Below are 27141 nucleotides of genomic sequence, written 5' to 3' on the forward strand. Positions count from 1 at the left end.
CTTGCCTCAGCCTCCCGAGTAGCTGGGACTACAGGCATGTGCCACCACGCCCAGCTAATTTTTGTATTTTTAGTAGAGACAGGGTTTCACCATGTTGGCCAGGATGGTCTTGATTTCTTGACCTTACGATCCACCCGCCTCGGCCACCCAAAATTTTAGGATTACAGGTGTGAGCCACTGTGCCCGGCCTGAATTTTTTTAAAAAACGAATATGTTGGATAATAAAAAAGTTTTAGTGTACTTGGTACTTTTTTCTAAAGTATACCTCAGAGCCATACCCATTTTATGTTTAGTGAAATGAAAATATAGTTTTGTTTAGTTTTTTGACCTTGTAGTTTTGTTGCTTTATAATGAAAGGAACTGTGTCCTTAATAAATCATTTTTACATACAATAACATCTTGCCTACTTAAAATAATGTTTTGAACTGTCCAACATTTGGCTTAAAATGGCCAGAAGAGTGAAGGAAAAGAAAATATTTATAGTCATGCATCACATAACAGCATTTTGGTCAATGACCACATATACGATGGTTGTCTCATAAGATTATCATACTGTATTTTTACTGTACCTTTTCTATGTTGAGATATATTTAGATACACAAGTACCATTATTTTACAGTTTCCTAAATTATTCTTTACAGTAGCATGCTGCATAGGTTTGTAGCCTAGAAGCAATAGGGTATACCATATAAACCTAGGTGTACAGTAGTATATACCTTCTAGGGTTGTGTAAGCACACACTATGATGCTTGCATGACATAATTACCTAAGCAAGCATCATAAGCAACATGTGACTGTATATTACTTTCTAAATGCCAAGTACTATATTTCACTATCTCTGGTGTTTCTCTGACCTAACATACTTAAAACGTAAGTTCTTGACTGTGATGTAAGTGCACCTTTAAAATGTACCTATGGTAGTATTTTATTTTTTTGCTAAGTAAAAACTTAGCAAAATGACATTTTATTAGTTTTCTCCCTCTCAATTTTTGTGGCATGTGTCATTTTGAAATTGAGTGCATTACATACAGAAAATCAAAATAGTAACTTCAAACATACCATATAGATAGCATCTGCTTTCTACAAATTGCCTACACAAACCAAACTCCCCAAATGTTATCAGTGTGTTACTGCTCAAGATCTTACAACAATGTTAATATGTCACCATTTCTACAGAAGACTACGTTTTTAGTTATATATGTATTTTAAAGTACTCCCAAAACATTTGATATTTCAAATTACTCTTCTTTCTCATTTGTTAATCATAGTTTAACAAATACGATTAGTTGTTTTAATTCAAAATAAAAATGGTATGTTGAATAAAAATATTAAATACTGAAACTTATATAAATTAGTATAAAATAATTTAGTAAATTAAATCATTCAAAGACATTACAGATTGTCACCACATAATTTAAATCAGTCACTTTTAGACACTGAATAACTTTAAGAGATTTTTTTAATGAAGGAACAAATCAAAATGGCTCAGAAAAATCAGATGGAGTGTATACACAAATAAAATACATGTTAATGCTTAACACATTGAATACAAATTTTCTTTATACTAAAGACTTTAAAATGTCCATGTGTTAATTTCTTTTGGAGGTGGAAAAATAGTTTGTCCAAAAAGACACTTTTCACAGTTGAAGGAACTTGAAAGTTCTGTCCCAGTGAGTCTTAATGGTTTTATTTCAGGCAGCAGATTCATTGTCAAATATCTTACGTTTTAAGGTCTGTAGGTTATGCTGAATAAAATTCTCTGTACCATGAACTTCAGAGAATCTGAAGTCACTTCTCCTGGTAGACCAGTTTTTCATTTTTATTGAATTCTGAATTGTGTCCGATGTAAAGTAGTAAACCACAGGGTCAAAACAACAGTTTGAAACAGCAATACAGAGAGTGATTGGGTACATTGTCCTTACTGCTGCCACTACTGAGCAATTAACAAATGTTTGTGTTCTCACAAGAGAATATAAAATAAGATTGATATTGTAAGGAACAAAACAGAAACAGAATATGATCAAATGTACAAAAATCATTTTTAAAACCTTAGTTTTGTTTATTTTGCTTCTACTTAATGTAACAGGTTTATTTAAAGTTTTTAGCACCATACTAGAACAAGTTACATTTAAAATTAGAGGAATAAAAAATCCCACTATTTCAATGAAAATTACAATCCTTGAGAGATATGTTTTCCATGTGGCTTCTGGGAAATTTTCAAAGCAGGCTTCTGAGGCATTGTTACCCTGAGAGTGGGTAGACTGAACCAAAACCGCTGGTGCACTTCCTCCGATCACAGTTAACCACACACCAATGCAAACAATCTTTGCATTTCTTTTGGTTCTTAGAGTCTTTGACTTAAATGGGTAGACAATTGCCAGAAATCGATCTACACTAATACAAGTTAAGAACAGAATGCTTCCGTACATGTTGGTGTAAAACAGCATCACAGAAATCTTACAAAGTAAATCTCCAAATGGCCAATTTTGTGTTGTGAAGTAAAAAATCCTGAAGGGTAAAGTAAAAACAAAAAGCAAGTCTGACATTGCCAAGTTAATCATGTAAGTTGTAGTTTCATTTCGGACTTTGAGGACGCAGATGAAAATGTATATGGCAACACAATTCGATATTAACCCAAGCACAAAGACCGTGCTGAACATGCACCCATACAAAGTGTACTTAAAGGAGTCATTATAGAAGCAGTGGGAGCTGTTAACGCTTACCATCGTAAAGGCACGTCCAGTTTTCAGTTTGGAAGCACTTTCATCAGCTGCAGTCTCCTTTGGTATTCATATTATCACCTTCAATTTATTTGTAAATTATCTGGATCTTTGGATGGTTTTATAAATATTTCATTTTTCTCAAAAATATCCAAAAGAAACATGAAATTTGTTGCTGTAAAATTTCCGCTGGGTTCTTCAACAGGAAAATCTTTTCATTTGTTAGTCTTTAGAAAATCCATGAATTCCAAGGCTCAGTTAACTGACGAGAAACCTTTAAAAAATACAGTCAACGAGGCCAACCCATAGGATTATAAATTTAAAGAAAAGATGTGATCTGTGACCAGAATGAAACCACTTGTCTTCTAAACTTCTATTTCAGTAGACAAGATGAATACTCCAAAGTTAATGTTTCTTTATGCCTCAGAATGTTAAGCTTAAGTTATCAATCTTATTTTCTTTTCAGTGCAGAGTTTCAGAGACTTAAACATTCCGAATTTGTCCCATTTTACTTCTTGCTTCTTTTAAATGAAGTTTTCCTTTTTTGTTTTCCTGCAGTGGATCCCAGATGGTGGGTAAGCAGAAGAGTCTTTTAAAGGTTCCAAAATAAATTCCCAAGCATGTTAGTGCTTGCCGAATTGAGGCCTTTTCCTCAGTTGCCAGCTGTATCTTGAGGTCGCTTTCTCTGAAGTGAAAAAGAAAGGCTTGCTAGATTTGTAATATGACATCACAGGAAGAAGAGGCTGGGTTTTGACAAAGAAAGTTTCAGCCCAGTTTGTTTGCACTTCCTTTAATCTGATAGTGTGTCTGCTGGGAATATACCTAGGAGGCTTGCAAATGGTCACTGGCTGTTTAACTGCGAGGTCTGCTCATTAACTCTTTTTATGCAGAAATGCCTTCTGGGGTGCTGGCAACCTCTCAGTTGGTTTGATTTGTTTCAGTAGTAATAATTGAAAGAAAAAAAAACACTATTAATCCTGTTGTTCTGCTATTCGATTGTTTTCGTGTTTGGGATATGACATTTTAGAAAAGAAAATGTATATGGGTGTGTATTTATAAATTGCAATTGTTAGTGATATCTTTACATAGCATTTCAAAGAACTGTTCAATGACTATGAAACAGGGGCCTTTAATCTTTAAGGTATAAAAAGCATTTGACTCGGTTTCTGAAAAATCCTCAATATTTAATTGTTATGATTATGAGTAGCTCTTATCCTGGGTCTCATTATTTTTTGATAAGCAATTTTCTAACATTCTTTCCTCTTTCCTATGAAGTTGAATTAATATTTTAGAGCTGTTTAAATTTTTAAATTACTCATTTCACCAAAGAACAAATTCAAGAATGTTTCTCTTTGGTGTGGTGTTAATCTTACTTTTTAAGCACAAAATGAAGTTGCATCCTTTTAAACAAAAATTTTTTAACTTTAAATTGATTGAAATAAGGTTTAGAGAATAAAAATCCTACTACCTGGCTAAATTTTAGGTTCATAGTCTTATCTTCCTTCTTCCTCCCAGCTCTTCCCTTAACCCCTTAATATGACATTAACTATATATTGGAATATATTTCAGATTTGTCTTCATTTAAAAGTTTCTATGAATGGTTTCTCTATATATTTATATTTAAAGTATACTCATATTTTGGGCCAGGCGCAGTGGCTCACACCTGTACTCCCAGCACTTTGGAAGGCCAAGGCAGGTGGATCACCTGAGGTCAGGAGTGCAAGAGCAGCCTGGCCAACATGGTGAAACCCCATCTCTACTAAAAATACAAAATTAGCCTAGTTCAGTAGTGTGTGCCTGTAGTCCCAGCTACTCGGGAGGCTGAGGCAGGAGAATCGCTTGAACACAGGAGGCAGATGTTGCAGTGAACTGAGATCAAGCCACTGCACTCCAGCCTGGGCGACAGCGAGACTATCTCCAAAAAAAAAAAAAGTATACTTACATTTTAAAAACTCCAAAATCAGAAGAAAGTGTGTGTAAGGTGAGGGTAGTTAAATATAGGTGTTATTTCCTCAAAGATTGAGGATATCACAACCTCTATAGCACATGTTTTTCTTGTTTTAAATATTTTTTCAGAAAAGGCTAGATCTGGTTATGCCTTACTGTTATTATTTTTTTGAATTTGGTCTAGTTTAAGCTGAAACTCTTCCTTTTGGGTATTAAGTAATTTAAGAATAATTTATTTTTTCTCATAAATTACTTAGCTAGCTTAAAAATAACTTATTACAGTAATATCTTTTGTGTTGTTTTGCACCATTCTTTCACACTCAGCAATTTTTGTCATTTGTTGATGAACTATAATCTATTTCTACTGTCTGGACTAGAAAATTCATCTATTATCAAATGACAAAAAAAGATGAGTATTACTTATAACCAATACTTAAAAATTGGACGGGTTGAATATCTTTGTATCACATTTGGTATAGAAAAAAGGTATGTGTGTGTTCTTATTAGAAGACTGGTAGAAGCTGAGTGAGCATTAATGAAAAAAGGAGTAGTTAGTTAATAAGCTTGTATTCTCATTGGAAAAAATTTTGTTAGTAATTATGTCTTACTTTTTAAAAAAAATTTGGTTCAGTATGTTTAAAAAAACCGTAAAATCTTAGTAATCTTCTTTCAAATTGATAGTCTCCTCTTTAGTCATCTTTAATGAAATATATGCAGTTGTATATGCTGATCTTGTCCTACTTTTACTTTCATTTTGAATATGGCATTTTCTCATTCAAAGAATTAAAATGTTCAGGGCACCACTCCTGTTCAGGGCAGTCAGAAAAGAGGAAGAAATAAAGCATATTCATATAGGAGGAGAAGAAGTTAAATTGTCTCTGTTCGCAGAGTACATGATTGTCTATTTAGAAAACCCCATTGTCTCAATCCAAAATCTCAAGCTGATAAGCAACTTCAGCAAAGTCTCAGGATATAAAATCAATGTGCAGAAATCACAAGTATTCCTGTACAACAATAATAGACAGAGAGCGAAATCATGAGTGAACTCCCATTCACAATTGCTACAAAGAGAATAAAATACCTAGGCATACAACATACAAGGGATGTGAAGGACATCTTCAAGGAGAACTACAAACTTCACTACTCAAGGAAATAAGAGAGGACACAAACAAATGGAAAAACTTTCCATGCTCGTGGATAGGAAGAATCAATCTTGTGAAAATGGCCATATCACCCAAAATAATTTATAGATTCAATCCTATCCCTATTGAGCTACCATTGACTTTCTTTATAGAATTAGAAAAAAAACTACTTTAAATTTCATATGGAACCAAAAAAAGCCCATATAGCCAACACAATCCTAAGCAAAAAGAACAAAGCTGGAGGCAGCACACTACCTGCCTTCAAACTATACTACAAGCCTACAGTAACCAAAACAGCATGGTATTGGTACCAAAACAGATATATTGACCAATGGAACAGAAGAGAGGCCTCAGAAATAATGCTACACATCTACAACCATCTGATCTTTGGCAAACCTGACAAAAACAAGCACTGGGCAAAGCATTCCCTATTTAATAAATGGTGTTGGGAAAACTGGCTAGCCATATGCAGAAAACTGAAGCTGGACCCCTTTCTTACACCTTATACAAAAATTAACTTAAGATCGATTAAAGACTTAACTGTAAGACCTAAAGCCATAAAAACCCAGAAGAAAACCTAGGCAATACCATTCAGGACATAGGCATGGGCAAAGACTTCATGACTAAAACACCAAAAGCAATGGCAACAAAAGCCAAAATTGACAAATGGGATCTTACTAAACTAAAGAGCTTCTGCACAGCAAAGGAAACTGTCTTCAGAGTGAACAGGCAGCCTACAGAATGGGAGAAAATTTTTGCAATCTATCCATCTGACAAAGGGCTAATGTCCAGAATCTACAAGGAACTTAAACAAATTTACAGGAAAAAAAAGCAAACGACTCCATCAAAAAGTGGGGGAAGGATATGAACAGACATTTCTTAAAAGAAGACATTTATGTGGCCAATAAGCATATGAACAAAAGCTCATCATCAGTGGTCATTAATGAAATGCAAATCAAAACCGCAATGAGATACCATCTCCTGGCAGTTAGAATGGCAATCATTAAAAAATCAGGAAACAACAGATGCTGGAGAGGATGTGGAGAAATAGGAATACTTTTACACTGTTGGTGGGAGTGTAAATTAGTTCAACCATTGTGGAAGACAGTGTGGTGATTCCTCAAGGATCTAGAACCAAAATAACATTTGACTCAGCAATCCCATTACTGGGTATATACCCAAAGTATAAATCATTCTACAATAAAGACACATGCACATGTATGTTTATTGCAGCAGTATTTATAATAGCAAAGACTTGGAACCCACCCAAATGCCCATCAATGATAGACTGGATAAAGAAAATGTGGCACATATACACTATGGAATACTATGCAGTCATAAAAAAGGATGAGTTCGTGTCCTTTGCAGGGACATGGATGAAGCTGGAAACCATCATTCTCAGCAAACTAACACAGGAACAGAAAACCAAACACTGCATGTTCTCACTCATAAGTGGGAATTGAACAATGAGAACACATGGACACAGGGAGGGGAACATCACACACCAGGGTCTGTCGGTGTGGGGGATTAGAGGAGGGATAGCGTTAGGAGAAATACTTAATGTAGATGATGGATTGATGGGTGCGACAAACCACCATGGCATGTGTATACCTATGTAACAAACCTGCACATTCTGCGCATGTATCCCAATACTCAAAGTATAATAACTTTAAAAAATGGGGAAGACAAGCCTTTTTAGGAATGTTGCCATAATGACCATGTAGACTGATTTGAAATATAGTGTATCAGCTTTGGCAACATAGGGAGATCCTGTCTCTATAAAAAATTTAAAAATTACCTGGATGTGGTAATGTGAACCTGTGGTCCCAGCTGGTTGGGAGGCTGAAGTGGGAGGATTGTTTGAGCCTAGGAGGTTGAGACTGCAGTGAGCCTTGATCGTACCACTGCACTTCAGCCTGGTGACAGATCAAGACCTTGTCTTAAAAAAAAAAAATAGCCTACATATACAACCAATTCAAAATATAGTGAATCTTGGCCGGGAGCTATGGTTCACACCTATAATCCCAACACTTTGGGAGGCTGAGATGAGAGGATCACTTGAGACCAGGATTTCAAGACCAGCCTAGGCAACATAGTGACACCCTGTTTCAAAAAATTAGGCAAGTATGGTGGTGTGCACCTGTAGTCCTGGTTACTAGGGAGGCTGAGGTGGGTGGATCACTTGAGCCCGGGAGATTGAGGCTGCATTGAGCTATGATTGTACCATTTTACTCCAGCCTGAGTGATAGAGAGGCCTGTTCTCAAATAAATAAGTAAATAAATAAAAAGAATGAAATAGAGTGAATTTCATTATGTAATGCGTCGGTTTTTAAAATTTACTGACATCTGATTCTGATTCTTTGAATACTTTCAGTGCTTAAGCTGCTGGGTTGGGTTTTTGGTTCTGTTTTCGTTTTTTTTTTTTTTTCTTGAGATGGAGTCTCGCTCTGTCGTCCAGGCTGGAGTACAGTGGTGCGATCTTGGCTCACTGCAACCTCTGCAGGTTGAGTTTTTTCCCTCTTAGGTGTAATAGATCAAGGAGTCACCTAACATTCTTTATGTTTAAGGATTTCTGATTTTTGAAACCAGGTTGCACAAGAAACATGTATAAGATTAAATATTTTGTAAAAGGCTTCCCTTTATGTTTCAATAGCATTCTTCTTTGAAAGATCTATTTTTTTCCACAGTAAGACACCATGTTCTTTTACTATAAAATTGATCAAACAGGAATTGATTAAAACTTTAAAGAATTCTCTCATTAAAAGTTTTGAAGGCCATAATTGAAATTGTACGTAACATTGAGAACAGGGGATATGCCAAAAAAAAAAAAAAAAAATCAGATAAGAGAGTATGTGAGACTTAAAACAGAAATAAATTCATTTAAGTTCAAAAGAAAGTGTGAGCCAGGCATAGTGGTACACACCTGTAGTTGAAGCTACTCTAGAGGCTGAGACAAGAGGATCACTTAAGGCCACAGGAGTTTGAGGCTTCATTGCTCTATGATGACACCTATGAATAGCCACAGCACTCCAGCCTAGGCAACATAACGAGACACTGTCTCTTAAAAGAAGAAAGAAAGAAAAAAAATATGGAACACTGATATTTTAAAATTTAAAAAGAATTATTCTAAACTAACTTTAGTCATTTTGCATGCAGCACGTGTTTGCCATGGTGAAATGTGACTTCCATCTCTAATTTATACTAATGAAAAAAGCAGTTTTCTCATTTGGGATTCTTTTGATGCTCATTATGATAAAATTTTCTATTTAAGTATAGAAACAAATAAACCTTTTTCAATTTGAGAAATGAACATTTGTAATTTATGTTGACAGAATATATTTATTTTCTATAGAAAGATCTTTTAGCCTAAGGGGGGAAAATTTTAAATTCTAGACTAGTATTACCATAGGTCTATTGGTATCATTTGGAAGTGATTTACCTTCCTTTCATTATTGTAAACACTTAATACTTTATGGTACTTTTTACCAGAATGTGAGTCATCTACCCAAGTTCAAAGAGTTGAACCAACTTTTATAGAGTTGGATGGAAGTAGAAGAGGAAAGATTTAAAAGGTGATGAGTGATGATTATAGCAAAGTAAAAGTTGATGGGAATGATGGTTGAAGCAGGTTCAGACAAGTAGGGAAAGGAAATCAAGAGGAGTGAAAATGTTATTGTGATAAGATTTAAAACTTTAATAAGCATATTTATCTGTGCATACACTTGAGTTGTCCCTTCTTCCTTATCTTTTTTCGAACTCTCTTGCTGCTTCCTCATCTCCAGCTCTTAGAATCGTATCACGTCTTTTCTATGGAGTCTTCTTAGTCTCATCAGTTCCTTTTCTGTACTTCCACAGTACTTAGTTTGCCTTTTAAGACATATTCGTGCAATTCAATTAAGAATGAAAAGGCCACGTGTGGTGGCTCATGCATGTAATCCTAGCACTTTGGGAGGCCAAAGTGGGCAGACCTCTTAATGTCAGGAGTTCAAAACCAGCCTAGCCAGCATGGTGAAACTCTGTCTCTACTAAAAATACAAAAAAGTCATCCAGATATGGTGGCTCACACCTGTAATCCCAGCGACTCAGAAGGCTACGGCAGGAGAATCGCTTGAACCCGGGAGGCAGAGGTTGCAGTGACAGAGATCATCCCACTGCACTCCAGCCTGGGTGACACAGCAAGACTCTGTCTCAAAAAAAAGAAAAAAATAATAATACAAAACAAAGAAATAATTGCAATACAAGATATAACAATAGCTATTAGTAACACATAGAGATGAGAGTCTACGAATTTAGTAAAGAGCTTCTTGAGGAGATGATGTGTAATGAAGGCTAGCCTTTACAGTTGAATACAAAATTTTAAGTTTCAGGTCTTGAAGGCTTGAGCCATTCCTGGTAATAATGTCCCATTAGTATAGTCATGCTGCCTTTCTCATCCCAAAACACGGAAAACTATTTGACTATTTTCTCCATTCTCTCAAGGATGCTACGTAACCTAGTCCTACTCTGAATTCCTAGAAGATGTTAATTCTTCACATACCATATGTGCCTTGTTGCATAAAGGCTGAATTTGGTCATAAAACCTTAGTTGGGAAAGGCTAGGTGGATTGTAGCTTTCAAAAATTTTTCACCTACTCTAGAAGCTGCAAAGTATAATGAAAGAACCAGTTTCACTAGGTGTTAAGTGACCTGGATTCTAATCCCAGTTACTAAAAATTAATGTGCATCTCCTGAGCCCCACCTACTCAGGAGGCAGAGGTGGAAGGATCTCTTGAGCCCAGGAATTCCAGTCTAGCCTGGGCAATATAGAGAGACCTCAACTCTTAAAGGAAAAAATATTAATATGAGCTTGAGCAAATAATTTAGCTTCTCTGTTGTGTATTTGTAAAAGGAGAGTATTAAATTAGACCTATAGAATTCTTTTCAGCCCTCAACTTTCTATCTAATTTAGTCTCCACACGAATTTTGAATGATAGAAAGAGCATATATTATTGTCTCAATTTTACAGATCAAGAAACTAAAATTCAGAGAAGTTGTGACTTGCTTAGGATTACAAAGTGATTATTGGTGGAGAACAATGAAGTCAAAACTAAAAGCTGGGTCCTCACAAGAAGTACACAACCCAGTTCCTTATACATGTTTGTCTAATGAAAGAATACAACTCAGTGAGTGCATGCATAAAGGGATAGTAGAAATCACTGTGACCTAGAGATCCAGAATCCTTGATTTCTAAATTTTGACCTTACCTTGGGCAAACTGCCCTGAACTTTAAGATGGATATAATATGCCCTTTTGACCTTATGAAGAGTTTTCAGAATAAAATGAAATGAAAACAAATTTTGAATGTAAAACTCCAAAAAGATACTATTATAGATGAAATCACCTATAATATGTTAACTTTATAGAAATAAAGGTTATGTTGTGGGAAAACATGGAACAATAAGATTTATTTTGTTTTCTTCACCAAACAGAATGCCTGTGCTCTGTCAGATAAAGAAGTGATCATGTGATGCATTTGGTGTGCCTTTTTTAGCACTTTTGCTAATGTACAGCCAATTTAAATCAAATAGACATAAGCTTTGCTTATAAAAACCACATATATTTCTAAGTTAGTTTGCTTAGTGGTTAACATGTTGCATATTGCATTAGTCTTAATATCCTCTAATGTTGGAGCTAGCACTAGATCCTAGAAATTCATAATAAAAGTCCACCTTACCCCTGTTACAACTAGCCATTCATCTTCTTTGGTATATAGTTTAGCTCTCCTTCCGGTCACTCAAGTACAACTTAGGAAACTAAAACCATAGCTGATTATTGCTGGAGTGGGAACTCGAATCCTAGTTTCTTGACTTCTAGTCAAATTTTCTCATTGTAACAGGTAGCTTTCACCCCTTTTTTTCTTACTGATGTTGTGCTAGTTCATTCTTGCATTGCTATAAAGAAATACCTGAGACTGAGTAATTTATAAAGAAAAAAGTAGGGTTTAGTTGGCTCACGGTTCTTCAGGCTGTACAGGAAGCATGGCACCAGCATCTCCTCAGCTTCTGGTGAGTCCTTAGGGAGCTTATATTCATGGCAGAAGTCGGAGGGGGAACAGGCATGTCACATGGTAGCAGTAGGAACAAGAGGAAGGAGGAGGTCCCATACCCTTTTTAAACAAGCAGATCTCTTGTGAACTAACTGAGCGAGAGCTCAGTTATCACCAAGGGGGTGGTGCTAAACTGTTCATGAGGGATCCACCCCCATGATGTAGTCACTTTCTACCAAACCTCACCTCCAGCATTGGGGATCACATTTCAACATAAGATTTGGGAGGGACAAACATTCAAACCATATCAGACATAAAACAGGAAACTTGGTCCATAGCTTAGGTAAATATTAAGCAAAGAACTTTGTTTTTAAATGTGTAAGCTATATAGACTTTTAAAAACACTAAATTCTAACATTATGATAGAAATGTAAGATTAAGAGATTTTAGACATTTTCATCCTTCTATATATTAAAATCGTATGATGGCCATCCTTCATTTTTAGCTTCATCTTTTTTATTTAAAAAGTTTGCATTTGTACATAATAATGTGCCAAGTTTTATACAAAAGCAGGAAATATCTCTGCTGCTTTCAAATAATTAGAACAGGGTTTTCTGTGAATAGCAAATTTAACACCTTCCAGCACAGATTATTATCAGAAATCCAAGTACTCTTCAGTTTAAGTAAATACTTATTGACTTGTACCTTTCACCTATTACTGAGGGGTAGAAGCTGAAAAGGATTGGTTTCTCAGGATGCTCCTGGAAGCTGAATGCTTGTGGCTAGAAAGGTATTCTCTGATATACTTGAATTCTTTTGCTCGCAGTAGTGAAATTGTATGTATTAAAAGTTTAAGCATTGTTTACTCCCAGATTTATATTTGCTGGTTTTTCATATTGTTGTAATGTTATGAAATGTAAGTGCAAAAAAGGATTGTTTTAGTCAAACCAAGTTCAGTGCTTTGAAATGACTCAGAGGCATGTTGCAGAAAATATTGTAGAGTTAGATGTAGAAAAGATACGAGGGGGCAACATAAGAAACTAGAAAGGATTGCTAGGTGCAGTGACACATGCCTGTAGTCCCAGCTACCCGGTAGGCTGAGGTGGGAGGATCGCTGGAGTTCTGGGCTGTGTGCAGTTCTGCATCAATATGGTGACCTCCCGGGAGCAGGGGACGGCCAGGTTGCCTAAGGAGGGGCGAACCCGCCCAGGTCAGAAAGTAGAAGGATTGTGTCTCTAGATAGATTTGACTAAATAATTTTGTTGCAAGAACAACATAAAGTGGAAAGAAAACATCAGTCCATCATATGAATCATATGAGTTACAACATTTACAGAATAGTTAAATGACAAATTTCTTTATAGGAACAAGTCTGTTAGAACAAACTAACAAAAAATAACAACCCATTCAAAAAAGTGGGAAATGTGTCTAAACAAGCATATCATTTTGTCCTTAACTTAAAAGTGGTTCTCAGTCAGTTTTAGGTATCCAAATTTAATATTTGTATTTTGTTTTAAGTTTTGGCCTTCAACATAAAAATGACTATACATTTGATTAGATTTCTTTCTTTTTTTTCTTTTTATTATAGATGACAGATTTTTAAGGACTAGTGCTATGAACATTAATGCAAGTATGCTTAAAACCAAAAACATATTTTGACCTTAGGTATTTATGTAGATAAATGTTTTGCTCTTAACCCAATTGGAATTCAACGAAAGAGAGTAGCTCTGAATTCAACGAAAGAGACGAGCTCTTTAACAGATACTGATACTCAAAGATAAAGAAGAATTATTGGTATGATTCTAAGCCACTAGCCATCTATTCTCAGAAGAAAATTTCTGTGTTCACTTTTTTTTTATTGGTTTTCTAGTGTGCTTGCTTTAATCAACTGTTTTCACACGTGTGGAAACTTTGAGGGTTTCCTGTCTATACTAGCAGATACAAGCACTACTCCAGAAAGGTTAGAAACCAAAGACCAAAGGACTGCTTCTACAAAAGGCTCCCTGTTAAAGCCCAGCCTTTTGTTGTTGTTTTAGTTAAACAGAAGTGGTCTATTTCAGCCTAACCAAAAAAGATTGCTGGATTTTTGCTTTGGCCATATAAATAGGAAATTAAGACAGGCATATTAAAATTTTTTCCTGCTTATGTTGTCTTCATCTCTGGGTTCATTGATATTTATTTTTTTATCCAGTAGGGAAATATTTATGAAGTGTAACTGTGTACCAGGTACTTTTCTAGGTGCTGGGAATATAGCAGTGAATAAAACAAAATCCCTGATCTTATATTTTATTTGGAGAAGACAATCACTAAATAAACAATTATACAACTGGTCATATGGTGATAAGTTCTCTGAAGAAAAATAATTTAGGAGGAAAAAGGGGGTGGGCTGTTACTGTTCTATATAGGGAGGTCAAAGAAGGCCTTGCTAATAAGGAATGAATCATGTGGCTGTCTCAGGGAATTAACCCTTAACTGATCAACATCTTTAAAAGGCCTTCCCCAATCTGTATTTCCAGCTCACCTCCCAGAAATTCACTCACCATGTTCATGTCCCCAAGATCTTTGGGGCAATTAGAAATTTCTAAACAGTGTTTTGACTTGGTAAGATTCTACATGTCTACTTCTGATTCTTATTTTTCATGGCACCTCATAAAATAGGAATGTATGTTTTGTTTTGTTTTGGGCTACTTGCCAGTGTTCTGAAACTAAATACTTCTAAGAGAGTAGCTGTCTCTTATTAAAGAGCCTCAGGTCAACAGTTCCATTTCAGTCACATTCCACCCTGACTTCTCTCTTCTCGTCATTCAGTGATTAGGTTAATGTCTTTTACTCTTTGATGCTTTGGTTAGCATCCTGTTTATTTAAAGGTTACAAGAATATATGTTCTTTAAATGTTGAGAATTAAAAGAAATAATTTCTTCAATCATAATAACTTTGTATTTTATACTACAAATTGAAACATTGAAGTTTTAAAATTCTTCTTCAATGAGCCAGGCCTAGTGGCTCATGCCTGTAATCCTTGCACTTTGGGAGGCTGAGGCAGGAGGATCACTTGAGGCCAGTAGTTTGAGAATGGCCTGGGTAGCATAGTGAGAATCAATCTCCATCTTAAAAATAAATAAATAAATAAATAAATAAAAATAAAATTCTTCTTCAGTGAATCTGTTTTTTGATTCAGTCTTGATAATAAAAAGGGAGAAAAAATTTTTTAACAGATAGGTTATTTCAATATTGCTCTGTCAGCAATATCTGGAAATAGCATTAGTCATTTTGCTTCGGGTGCTTTTATCCAACAAGCCTAGGACTCCTAAGATTCCCTTCCCCATTAGGAAGCTCCTGGCAAGCAAGTGAAACCAGCAGAAGGGACCTAGCCACAAAAAACACCGTGGTCCAGGAAGTCTCTTTGACCCTACAGCCGAGACTCTTTCTCAACCCAGAAACATCAGGGCTGTAGAGGGACACTCTTCAGGGGTTTCCACTATATACCATTCCACCAGGCAGCCTGACCTGGTGAAAATGTGTAGGTCCATGTATCCACCACCGCAAGCAATTGCACCCACATCCCTCCAGCCTCTCTACCCCTGTCCCTAATACCTGGCCACTACTAATCTGCCCTTCATTTCTCAAATTTTGTTATTTCAAAAATGTTATATAAATGGAATCAAACAGGATTAGTTTTTTTCTCACTCAGTATAATTTTCTGGAGATCGGTCACGATATTGCATGTATCAATAGTTCATACCTTTTTATTGCTGACTAGTATTTTGTAGTATGAATGTACTACAGTTTCTTTGGTCAGACACATGTTGAAGAATATCAAGGCAGGTTCCAGTTTTTGGCTATCACAAATAAAACTGCTATGAACATTTGCATTTTGTATGAATGTGGGTTTTCATTTCTCTGGGATAAATGCCTAATGAGTAAAATTGCAGAGTTGTATGGTTATTGTGCATTTTCTTTGATCAAAGAACCATTCTTTGATCAACCAGAATGGTTGAATCATTTTAAATTTCCGCCAGCAATATATGAGTGAGTGATCCACTTTCTCTGCATTCTTTCCATCATTTGGTGGTGTCTTTATTTTTTATTTTAGTCATTCTGTAGTGTAAGGATATCTCAGTGAGGTTATAATTTGCATTTCCCATCAGGATGATAGCTAATGATATTGATTAACCTTTCCCTGTTTATTTGTGACCTGTATTTCCTCTCTGGTGAAATTTCTCTTCATGTCTTTGCTCATTTTCTGATTGGATTGTTCGTTTTTTACCATTGAGTTTTGAGGGTTCTTTATATGTTCTCAGAACTGGTCTTTTTTAGTAGATATGTGGTTAGCAAATATTTTCTCTTGGCCTGTAGCTTCTTTCTTCATCTTCTTCACGTCATCTTTCTCATCCAAAAGTTTTTAATTTTGATAAAGTCCAGTTTATCACTATTTCCTTTTATGGATTATACTTTTGGTGTCAAATCTAAGAACTCCAGATCCTGAAGATTTTCCCTTATACTTAAAAAATTATAGTTTCACATTTTAATTCCATGATCCATTTTAAGTTTATTTTTGTACAAGGTTTGAGATTTGGGTTGAGGTTCTTTTTAGGGGGTGCTGAGGTAGGGCATCATGGATGTTCACTTGTTTCAGCACCATTTGTCTTAAAGGCTATCCTTTTTCTATTGATTTGCTTTTGTATCTTTGTCAAAAAAGGAACAACAAAAAAAGATGAGACAAATAGATGTAGAATTTAATCATATTAATAATTGCATTAAATGTCAATGCTCTAAGCAGCCCAATTAAAAGGCAGAGATTATCAGAGTGGATGAAAAACAAAACCCAACTCTATGCTATCCAAAAGAAATCTATTGTAAATATAAAAACACAAGTATGTTAAAAGGATGAATGAAAAGATTAGGTTCCGAATGGAACTGAGGTTAACTGGGGATAATTTTAAGATTTGTACTATGGGTGATTAGGTATTTGATAACACAATTAACCGAAGTAGGTATTGAAAGACCATCTCATAGCTGGTTGGTGATGAAGGTAATGAGTTCATGTTAATGTTTGAACCTATTATATTTGAGATGTTTGCCACATATTCATGTGGATATCTTTGGTTTTCAGTTGGAAATATGGAACTAGAACTTAAAAGCATAGTTTTAGTCAGAAATGTAGACTTAGGAATAATATAGATATAGTTAAAATCATGAGGCCAGGTGCTGTGGCTCACACTTATAATCTCAGCACTTTAGGAGGCCAAGGCAGGTGGATCACCTGAGGTCAGAAGTTCAAGACCAGCCTGGCCAACATGGCGAAAACCCATCTCTACTAAAAATGCAAAAATTAGCTGAGTGTGGTGGCACATGCCTGTAATTCCAGCTACCGGGAGACGGAGGTTGCAGTGAGCTGAGATTGCACCACTGCACTCCAGCCTGGGCAACAAGAGCAAGACTCTCTCTTAAAAAAAAAAATGTCAGCCAGCATATGTGTTGGCAAGCGGATCTGCAGAAATACTAGTATTAAAGGACCAGCAAGGTAAAATGGAAAAGATCCTCAGAAAGGCCAAAGTCTGCCAAAATTCTTCTATTTTCTATTCTAGTTTCCTCTTGTGAGGCAAAATAGACTTAGAATTTAGCTTAGGGTAGTACAAAAACATTTCCTGTAATGTAGTTCTAATAATATTCCTTAAAATACCCAGAAAACAATAGCAATTCCACCTTCCACTTCCTCTATTGTTAATTTTTCTACTAGCACTACAGGCTTGCACTTACTTCAATAATCAGAATCTCTTTTAGGAGCACCTTGACTTAATAGCCTTGGAGTTCTTTACTCTCTAGACAAGTTCAAGCTTGCCTTACAAATGTATGTTAATTATGAAAAGTCATATAGAACAGACTTATAGCTTCTACTTTTTCTATCAATATTATTTACCCGGTGGAATTTATACTAATCTTGCTGACAGAAAGAGCCTGGCTTCCTTCACAAGACTAGGTAGCAAAACAGAGTGAAGTGTTGTATAGAGAGGAATTAGGCTGACAGTTACTTTGAGTAGATAAGTAATAACATGAGACGAGTACCAGAGAAAACTACTGCCCAAGTCCTGGATAGAAACAATGCTATAGAAAGAAATATACATATTTTACTTTCAAAAGTTAAGTATTCTATGAAATCTTTTCTTCATAGTTAAAAAAGATCAATGACTATATTAGTTATCTGTTAGAACAACTAACATTTATTATCTCACACAATTTCTGAAAGTCAGGAAACTGGGAGTGGCTTAACTGTATGGTTTTGACTCATGTTTCCTCATGAGAGATTCTTAAATTGTCAACCAAGCCTGCAACTGGTTTAAGGCTTCACTGGGATTGGAGAGTCTACCTCCAAGTTCACTCATGTGGTTGTTGGCAGGCCTTAGTTCTTTGCTGGCTGATGGCCAGGGGCTTCATTTTTTTTGCCACGTGAGCCTCTCCATAGTGCTACTCCATAGCAGCTCCCTGGCTCAACCCCAGTGGAAGAGATCCTAGAGAGGGAGAGAACCTAATATGGAAACTGCAGATTTTTATACATTCATCACAGAAGTGACATGCTATCATTTCTGCCGTATGTCATTGGCCCACAGACTAACCCTGGTACAGTTTAGGAATGGTCTACACAAGGGTATAAATACCCAGTGTCAGAGATTATTGGGGTGATGTTGGAGGCTGGCTGCCATAGTTGTGACTTAGTGTCAATTAGAAAACAAATCCTATCATCTGTTTTCTTGTTTGTGCTTCGCTATAGTTAATTTAACTCATGACATGGCTGCATCATATGTCAGTATTCTAGAAATATTTACCAAGTGTCCATTATATGCTTGGCACTGGAATTTAAAGAACTCTCTGAAAGTCCCATCCGAACCCTGGTAGTCACCTGCCTAAAATCCTTCAGTGAGTTTATATTTTGCTATTTCCTTGCTATGAAATCTGTATTTTAGCATTATGGAAAGAAAAATTTCTGTCTCAAAGGCTTGTGTGCCAGGTACCCTTCTAAGCACTTTACATTTATTATCTCATTTAATTGTCAAAACAGCCCTATAGTAAGTATTATTTTTCTTATCTTATAGATTAGCTACATGAAGTTTCCCTAGGGCCATATTATTTTTTTCTTCTCTCGCTTCTGAGTGCTCTATTCCTCTGCTTTTTACTTAAAATAATTTGTTCTTTCTTTAGGATTCAACTCAAGCATAACCTCTTCCAAGAAGTTTTCTCTAATGCTCCTAATCTGAGTTAGTTGTCTCTTCTGATTTTCATGGCATCCTGTGCATTCTTTTATTGTGGTACTTAACACTTTGTATTGCTATTTTTTTATTTACTTATCTGTTTTTTTTTTTTTTATTAGACTGTAAACTATAGCATAAAACTTCAAAACAAGGGCTCTGAAATCAAACAGTTTGAAACTGTGTCCTGGATCCACCACTTACTCATGTGACTAGACAATTTACTCCTAGTCTACCTTTCTTCACTTACAAAATGGCATTTAAAAAATAGTAACTTCTTTCTAGAGTTTATTGTGAGAATGAAATAATATAAATAATGTGGTTGGTGCTATGCCTGGCATTCAATAAATGTTGTCTCTTAAACTCTTTGAGGGTAGAATTATTGATTGCTTATCATGTGCCATGTATCATACCAAACTTTTTGTGTAGGTTGTTTTATTTTCACAACAACTCTATATGGTGGGTACTACTGTGAATGTGTTATTTCTCTTAGCATCTCTAGATGAGTGGATCAGTGAATGAATGATAGATGGAATTGTGACCAGTGGAGCTAATTATAGGGGTAAACAGCAACCTAGAAACATGGTTAAAAGCATGACAATCGGCAAAGAAAGAGTGAAAGAGATGGTGAGCAAAGGAATGTGACTCCCGTACTAGTATAGCAGCTAACAGCACAAGTTGTAGAAACAGGTAGGCTTGGGTTTGAATCACTGCTCCATCACTTATCAGCCATATAATATGGGGCAAAATTTATAATTTCTATAAAATACAGGTTATCTACTTTATAGACATATTATGAAGATTAAATGAGATAATATATATAAAATATTTTAAATAGAACCTAGCATATAGTAGATATTCAATAGATATTAACTAGTACTATTGTTAAATTAAGATAATCATGAAGACAGAATTTTGATAGTGAGAGAAATAAAATAGAATCATGAAGTATAAGGTAATGACTTTGATTCATTAATCATAGTTATCAAAATCAGGCATGATAGAAAGATTCCTACTGTCAGTCTTCTTTATAGTGCAGTATCCTCACCAGTCCACACAATATTTTTGCCCACTGAGTCTGGGATAAAGTTAAAAATTAATCCTCATGAACTAAAGCTAATGAAATGTTTAGAATATTCTGCCTTCTTACCCTATCATCACTTTAGCCCAAATGCTAGGAAAAAGAGAAACAAAAGTTTTCTGTCAGCTATTGAATGTGTTATGATTTAGAGAATTTCTGAGATTCACAGCAGAGTCTGTACTTTTTACATTTGATAGACCTCAGACTTGCCTGAGTTATTAGAATTCCAGAAAAAAGGCTTTGGGGAAGGGTTGAAGGCCTTTTTGAACCTAAGAAGACAAGAAATTGAATTGTTACAACAATGTTGCTATTTAAGAAAGAATATTAAGTCATTTTTCAGAAATTTATATCAGAATTAGAAAAATGCAGAAATATAGTTTATACTTCTTAAGGAGGTGGTGGAGGAGATTAGGTATATACATGCATACATATATACATAGGTCTAAATATATTTTTATGTATATGAGAGAAGTATCAGGAATAGGGTAGGAAAGAGAATAGTAAGATTACATTAGAATCTGCTTAGGAGCTTTTCTAACATGTAGATATTCTCTCTTTTTGGGTATATCAAAATCCTAAGAGTAAACGGGAAACCTGGCATGTGTGTTTAATAAAGCTTCCTTGGGGACTCTGATATATGCTGCCTCCCAAATAAATTACAAGCCATGTCAGAAAGTAGGAGTTTACATTATAAAATATAACTGAAAACTAAAGTCTGATGTTCTAGAAAATATTAACTATTTTTCCTGAGATAGAAGTGGTTGAAATTTGGGAGATAACTTTTGCTATGTTTTGTGAGGCAAAGAGGAGGAAGGCTAGAGTTGATGAAGACATCTTTCTTTTATGTATGATTTTGTCTATGTTGGGCCCTGTTAATTTTCATTTACTTAGGTACAAATAGCTAATGCATCTTTTTTAACTTTAATGTTTGTTATTTATGTGCATAGCCTGAATGGGAACATGATCCAAAGTTTAATTTTTTGGTTGAAATTTAGTATTTGGCTTCATATATATAAAGATTGGGGTAAGGCGATCTGCCTTGCCTTGCCTTGCCTTTCTTCCACTGTGTCAAAGAATTTATGATCAAGGGCCAGAGTCAATATTAATTATATGATTTTGTTTTAACTAAGAATAACTTAGTTAAATTTAAAATTGTAGTTGTACTCATAGATAAAGGGGTTTCTTTGTTAAAGGGGAAAGAAGAGACATCTCTTATACTTGCTTAACTTTTCATTTAAGAAGTTAATGTATTCATAATAAACAGAAAATGAAAGGAGTTTAAAAAGCAAATTGAACACATAGTTATCAGAGAAAACAGTTTTAAAATTATGATTTTAAACTCTCATCTGTATTGCTAAGAAAAGAATGCCCTATATGGTAATAATTAAAAAGTGGGGAAGAAAAAAAGAATCCTGCAGACATTCTAAGGATGACCTAGACCATTGATAATCTAAGCTTGAAGTTAATCATTAGATTTTCTGAACCTTTATTACACTGGGTCTGTTCAGTCTGCTTTAACAAAATTCCATAGACTCGGTGGCTTATAAACAACAGAAATGTGTTTCTCACAGTTCTGGAAGCTGGGAAGTCCAAGATCAAGTTTCCAGCAGATCTGATATCTGGTGGAGGCCTGTTTCCTGGTTCCTCCATGGTGCCTTCTTACCATGTCCTCAGATGGTGGAAGGGACAATGCAGCTCTCTGGGGTCCCTTTTATAAGGGTACTAATCATCCTTTTCGTAAGGGATGTGCTGAAACTAAATTGTGCCTGAAGACCCTTATGTTACCTTTACATGTCAAATTTCTATTGTATTTGGCCAACCTTTGATTTTAAGGCACTAGGGCAAGAATGACCAAGAGGTTTCCAAAGGTATAGAAATAGTAACATGTGCATATCAACAAAAATCATTTGGTAGGAACCCAATACCAACCAATAAGCCTACTCCTACTGTCTCAGACCTACTTCCATTTCAGAATTAGAAGCTTTAAGGATTATGAAATTCTGGGAACTTGGAGTAGGTCCACCTAGAAGTAGAAGCAGCAAAGCACAAAAAAACCAGTAAAAATTTTTAATAGTGTTGCTTAATTTTTTAAGTGTTATTTACTGGAAAATAAAACTATACCATGTTTAATCACTAAGCAATTTTTAACAAAAAACTTTAGCCCTAGGAATAGGCTAAACATGACACAATTTGCTATCATAGAATAATATATATGGGTAAAGGGTGTACCAGTTAGATTCCCATCAGCAAAAACTGGGTGATTTTCATTCTGTGGTATAGAGGTGCTAGTTAAGAGGCAGGAATTATTTTAAAATGTCTTTAATTTTGATCATGTAATTATAGGATCTATTTATTCACTTGTTTTTAACTTATTCACAAATCTTAGTCATGAGCATTATTAATAGATAATTTGATGCCTTGTCACTTAGCAGTACAAGCATGTTTATTTCTGACTTTTAAACTCTAATTCACCCTTCTTGTGTTTTTCTATTCAGTCATAACCCTCTCCTTCAAAATTTGGTGAGGCATCTTTGACTTTTGTCATAATCAGACATGCTAGCTTCAAGAGCTTTCCTGTTCCTATTTTAATGTCTGTTTCGCACATTGTATTAGTTCCTTTTATAGTATTAATTCTTCCTACAGTATGAATTTTTTTTTTTTTTTTTTTTTTAGATGGAGTCTCGCTCTGTCGCCCAGGCTGGAGTGCAGTGACGTGGTCTCTGCTCACTGCAAGCTCCGCCTCCAGGGTTCATGCCATTCTCCAGCCTCAGCCTCCCTAGTAGCTGGGACTACAGGCACCCGCCACCATGCCTGGCTAATTTTTTGTATTTTTAGTAGAGATGAGGTTTCATCGTGTTAGCCAGGATGGATACAGTACGAATTTTTATTCATTTTGCAAATATTCATCATAGATATTTTTGTCTTATTATTTCAGTTAGAACATGATTTTTTTTCTTTGGATTCAGAAGGTAACTTTCCTATTGCACTTAGGATAAATTCCACAAAAACTCTTTAACAAGGTTTTTTTTCCTGGCTATTAGAAAGCAGGAAGACCCTTGTTGAACTGAAGATAGTAATGATGGGAGAGGACTTTGACTTCTGTAACACCTCATTCAGATAAGTGGCTATTTTAGTTTAATTACATGAATTTTGTCATCTCCCTTGGAGCTGCCTCCCAGAGCTGGTATGTCAGATATCCTTAAGTAAACCTTGACTCAATTTTAGAAATCTTGGCTAATTTTTAGTTAGGAAGTCCTTTCTTTAAGCAATATTTTTACATTAACGGAACAATCACAAAATATATTTTACATATTGCACTTTTCAAAATACTTTAAAGTACTTTTAAAAATACCCAACACCACAAAGTAACTTAGTTTAAAATAAAATAAAAATTTTTGAAATCAGACTTAATCAAATTTATATATCTCATATTTTCTTTCAAAATTTTGACTAACATATCAATTAATAAATCCACCTTGAAAGACATTTGAAGGTATAAATGTGTTTGTTCATGTGTATAAAATTGTGTCATTGATACAACATTACTATTCTTTAAAGAGTTTTATGTTCTGAAAAATATCTCCTCTTAGTCTATAATTGAGCAAAAGGATTACTGTTTTGAAAGACTTAAAAAAAATACTTAGCTATTTTTTAGCTAAGGAAAAAGATTCCTTTTTCAGTAAATGGATAAAGCTGAAAAATAATAAATTAATAAAATGTTTTAAATAAAAAGTCATAAATATCTTAATAATTCTAGGAAGCTTCTCTATTCATTTGCTTTTTTATTTTTAAAAAGTTTAAAAGAGTTTTAGTTTTAATATTTATAAACTTCAAATGTTACTATTCCACACTCAGAAAATATTTTTAATGTATTCAGTCACAGTTTACTAAAATAGCTAAGTTTTCTGCTCCATAAAATGAATAATAACACTTAATTTTAAGACTTCTTTGAAGATTAAATGAGGTAATACATTCGAATAAAACATTTTAAACTGAAAGTACTTTCATTCTTATGTAAGGAAACCATGAAAGTAAGAGACACATCATTCTATTTTGCCAGTGTATCTTAAATTAACTTGCTTTTATTGTCAGTTTAGTGTTCAGCGCACCAAGGGTACATTTCATACTAAGATTGTGCAAGTGAGAGTAAATGCCTCTTTAAATTTTCCATCTTAGGCACCTCCATTGCTTTTAGACCTGGCTATGTTTTATATTGCTTATATACATTTTTTTTTCTTTTAGAAAAAAGATAAGCTGAAAAACATTTTTGTTGATGACATACTATTGCTGAAATAAAAATAACCCAGAACATATTGGTGTGAAGGAAAAAACTCTCTCAAACTGTGTTTTTCTTCTGCTCTTATACCACCACAACAGTCGTCAACACAAAAGACTTCTGTGACCAGCTAGGGTTTTTTTCCCCACACACTAAGCAGCAGATACCAGCTGGGCATCCTCCAATTCAGTTCTGATACTGTCTACTTGGAGATAGTGTCAGATCCCACTGGTTGGGGGCTCAGTGCCCAAGACTGCCCCTCACACCCCCAGACACCAGCCTAGGCTTCCAAAACTTCTGACCTACCAGCTTCAAATTGAGGTTCTCACACCACACTCTTTAGGTTCAATTAATTTGCTGGAGCAGCTCACAAAAAAAACTCAAGGATACTGGGCACAGTGGCTCAAGCCTGTAATTCCAGCACTTTGGGAGGTCGAAGCGGGCAGTTCACTTGAGGCCAGGAGTTCAAGAACAGCCTGGCCAACATGGCAAAACCCCATCTCTACTAAAAACACAAAAATTATCTGAGTGTAGTGGCACACGCCTGTAGTCCCAGCTACTCCAGAGGCTGAGGCATGAGAATCACCTGAACCCAGGAGGCAGAGGTTGCAGTGAGCTGAGATTGTGCCACTGTACGCCTGCCTGGGCCACAGAGCAAGACTGTCTCAAAAAAACAGAAAAAAGCACATGCATGTTTATGTGCACTACAGCACAATTCACAATATGAAAGACACGGAATTAACCTAAATGCCCATCAATGTTAGACTGGATAAAGAAAATGTGGTACATATATACCCTAGAATACTATGCAGCCACAAAAAAGAACAAGATCATGTCCTGGCAAGGACATGGTTGGAACTGGAGGCCATTATCCTTAGCAGAATAGAAATAGAAAATCAAATACTGCATGCTCTCCCTTATAAGCGGCAGCCAAATGATGAGAACATGTGGACACATAGAGGGAAACACACTGAGGCTTATTGGAGAGTGGAGGGTGGGATGAGGGAGAAGATCAGAAAAATATCTAATGGGTACTAGGCTTAATACCTGGGTGATGAGATAATCTGTACAACAAACCCCCATGACACACATTTACATATGTAACAAACCTAAACATGTATCCCTGAACTTAAAATAAAAATTTTAAAAATCAAAAAAAAAAAAACCACCAACAAAACAAACAAACAAACAAAAAAGGAAAAACCCAAGGAAACACACTTACTGGTTTATTACAAAGAATATTACAAAGGATACAGATGAGGAGATGCGTAGGGTGAGGTATGGGAGCAGGGGTGCAGAGCTTGCATGCCCTCTGGGAGCCCCACCCTACAGGAACCTCCATGTATTCAGCTATCCAGAAGCTCTCCTAACCCAGTTCCTTTGGGTTTTTATGATGTCAGCATTCCTCCCCTACACTATAGGGCAAAAGCCCTCTCTGGGGAGGGTCTTAAAGACACACAATTTACAACGATGGGGAAAAATTAGAGTCCTGCCTTGGAACAGGTTAAAGGAGGGCAAGAGAAGACCGGGGGCCTGCCTCTGAGGCCTACCACACCCAACATTGTAACAACACAACAGTTGTTATGTATTTTCAGGTATTTTCAGTTCTGCATACTATGAAGTTAAAGACTTAAGTAAATTGAGTAAATAGTAGTTTTTGCTTTTTAAAAAAAATTTCACAGATCAATAGAGTTAACTCCTGAGTTATATGTATACAACCCCAAAGTTGTTTGCTGTCACTGGAGCTGTGCCTACCCCCGCCTGGCATATTCTTGAGACATTGGAGCTAGGAAGTTGGAAATTGATAGAAAATTTTGTCACTTGTAACAGAGTTAAGGCAGTATGGATATGGTGGACCCTATCACCTGGAATACTTTCCTGAAAGCAACACAGATCATCAATGCCAAATATTTTTAGGACCCCAATTCTGTACTAAGTGCTAGTGATGTGATAGGAAGCTAGACACAATTGAACTAGCTATCTCTATATTAGTGACTTATCCTAAAACAGCGTTTCTATTGTAATTGGTTTCCTGTTTCTCTTAGAATATTTGAACGTTTTACCATGGTCTTTCAGATTCTGCATGATCATACAGCTTCGTACTTTTTAACCTCTTTAGCAACCTCTCCACTATCCCACCTGGGTACTTTAGTTCTGGTGGCCTCTTTCATTTTCTGAAAGAACGTCGGTTTCTTAGCATATGATCTTTCATCTTTTGGAAGATCTCTGCCCCTTCTCCTTTCAAAGCACAGCCTCCTTCTCACATTTCAAGACTCAGCATCCATGTTACCTTCCCAGATCAGCCTTCCTTCAACCCACCCCATCCACCTGGATCTCCCTGTTTATTCTTCGTGAGAGAACCCTGTTCTTTCATAGGATTGTTTTGAATTTGTCATCACATACTTATTTCCTTGTTTGTGTGCCTCTTCTCGCCAGACCCTAAGCACCATGTAAGTAGGAAGGAAGTATTATTTCAGAGACCCAAGTCTGAAATGGTTTATCTCTTTATACTTTATGGCTAAGGTATACATGTACACGTATTCTGTTTGACTAATATTTGAGGGAAAAAACATGGGGGAAAGGCATAGATAACATTTTTTAGAGGATTTAGGGTATATATAACTGAGAAGCTTCCCTTTTTTTTTTTTTGGTGTGGGGGAGAGGGAATCCCGCTCTGTCACCCACACTGGAATAGTACAGTGGCACG

The 27141-nt window shown here is 35.7% G+C and overlaps 2 protein-coding genes across 2 annotated transcripts in view; one reads left to right on the forward strand and one right to left on the reverse strand.

Annotated features, from left to right (window-relative positions):
* The window catches only part of RB1 (RB transcriptional corepressor 1), a 170170-nt gene that overhangs the window by 113199 nt on the left and 29830 nt on the right, over positions 1 to 27141 (forward strand). The window lies entirely within an intron of this gene.
* On the reverse strand, positions 1442 to 4271 carry LPAR6 (lysophosphatidic acid receptor 6). Its single transcript, XM_003913865.2, has one exon. It carries the CDS (start codon positions 2724 to 2726, stop codon positions 1692 to 1694), a length of 1035 nt encoding a protein of 344 aa, XP_003913914.1. The 5' UTR covers positions 2727 to 4271; the 3' UTR covers positions 1442 to 1691.

This window comes from Papio anubis, chromosome 15 (assembly GCF_008728515.1).
Source record: "Papio anubis isolate 15944 chromosome 15, Panubis1.0, whole genome shotgun sequence".
NCBI lineage: Eukaryota > Metazoa > Chordata > Mammalia > Primates > Cercopithecidae > Papio > Papio anubis.

Coding starts and splice junctions, on each gene's coding strand:
- LPAR6 (XM_003913865.2), bottom strand. CDS start 2,726: ATGGTAAGCGTTAACAGCTCCCACTGCTTCTATAATGACTCCTTTAAG.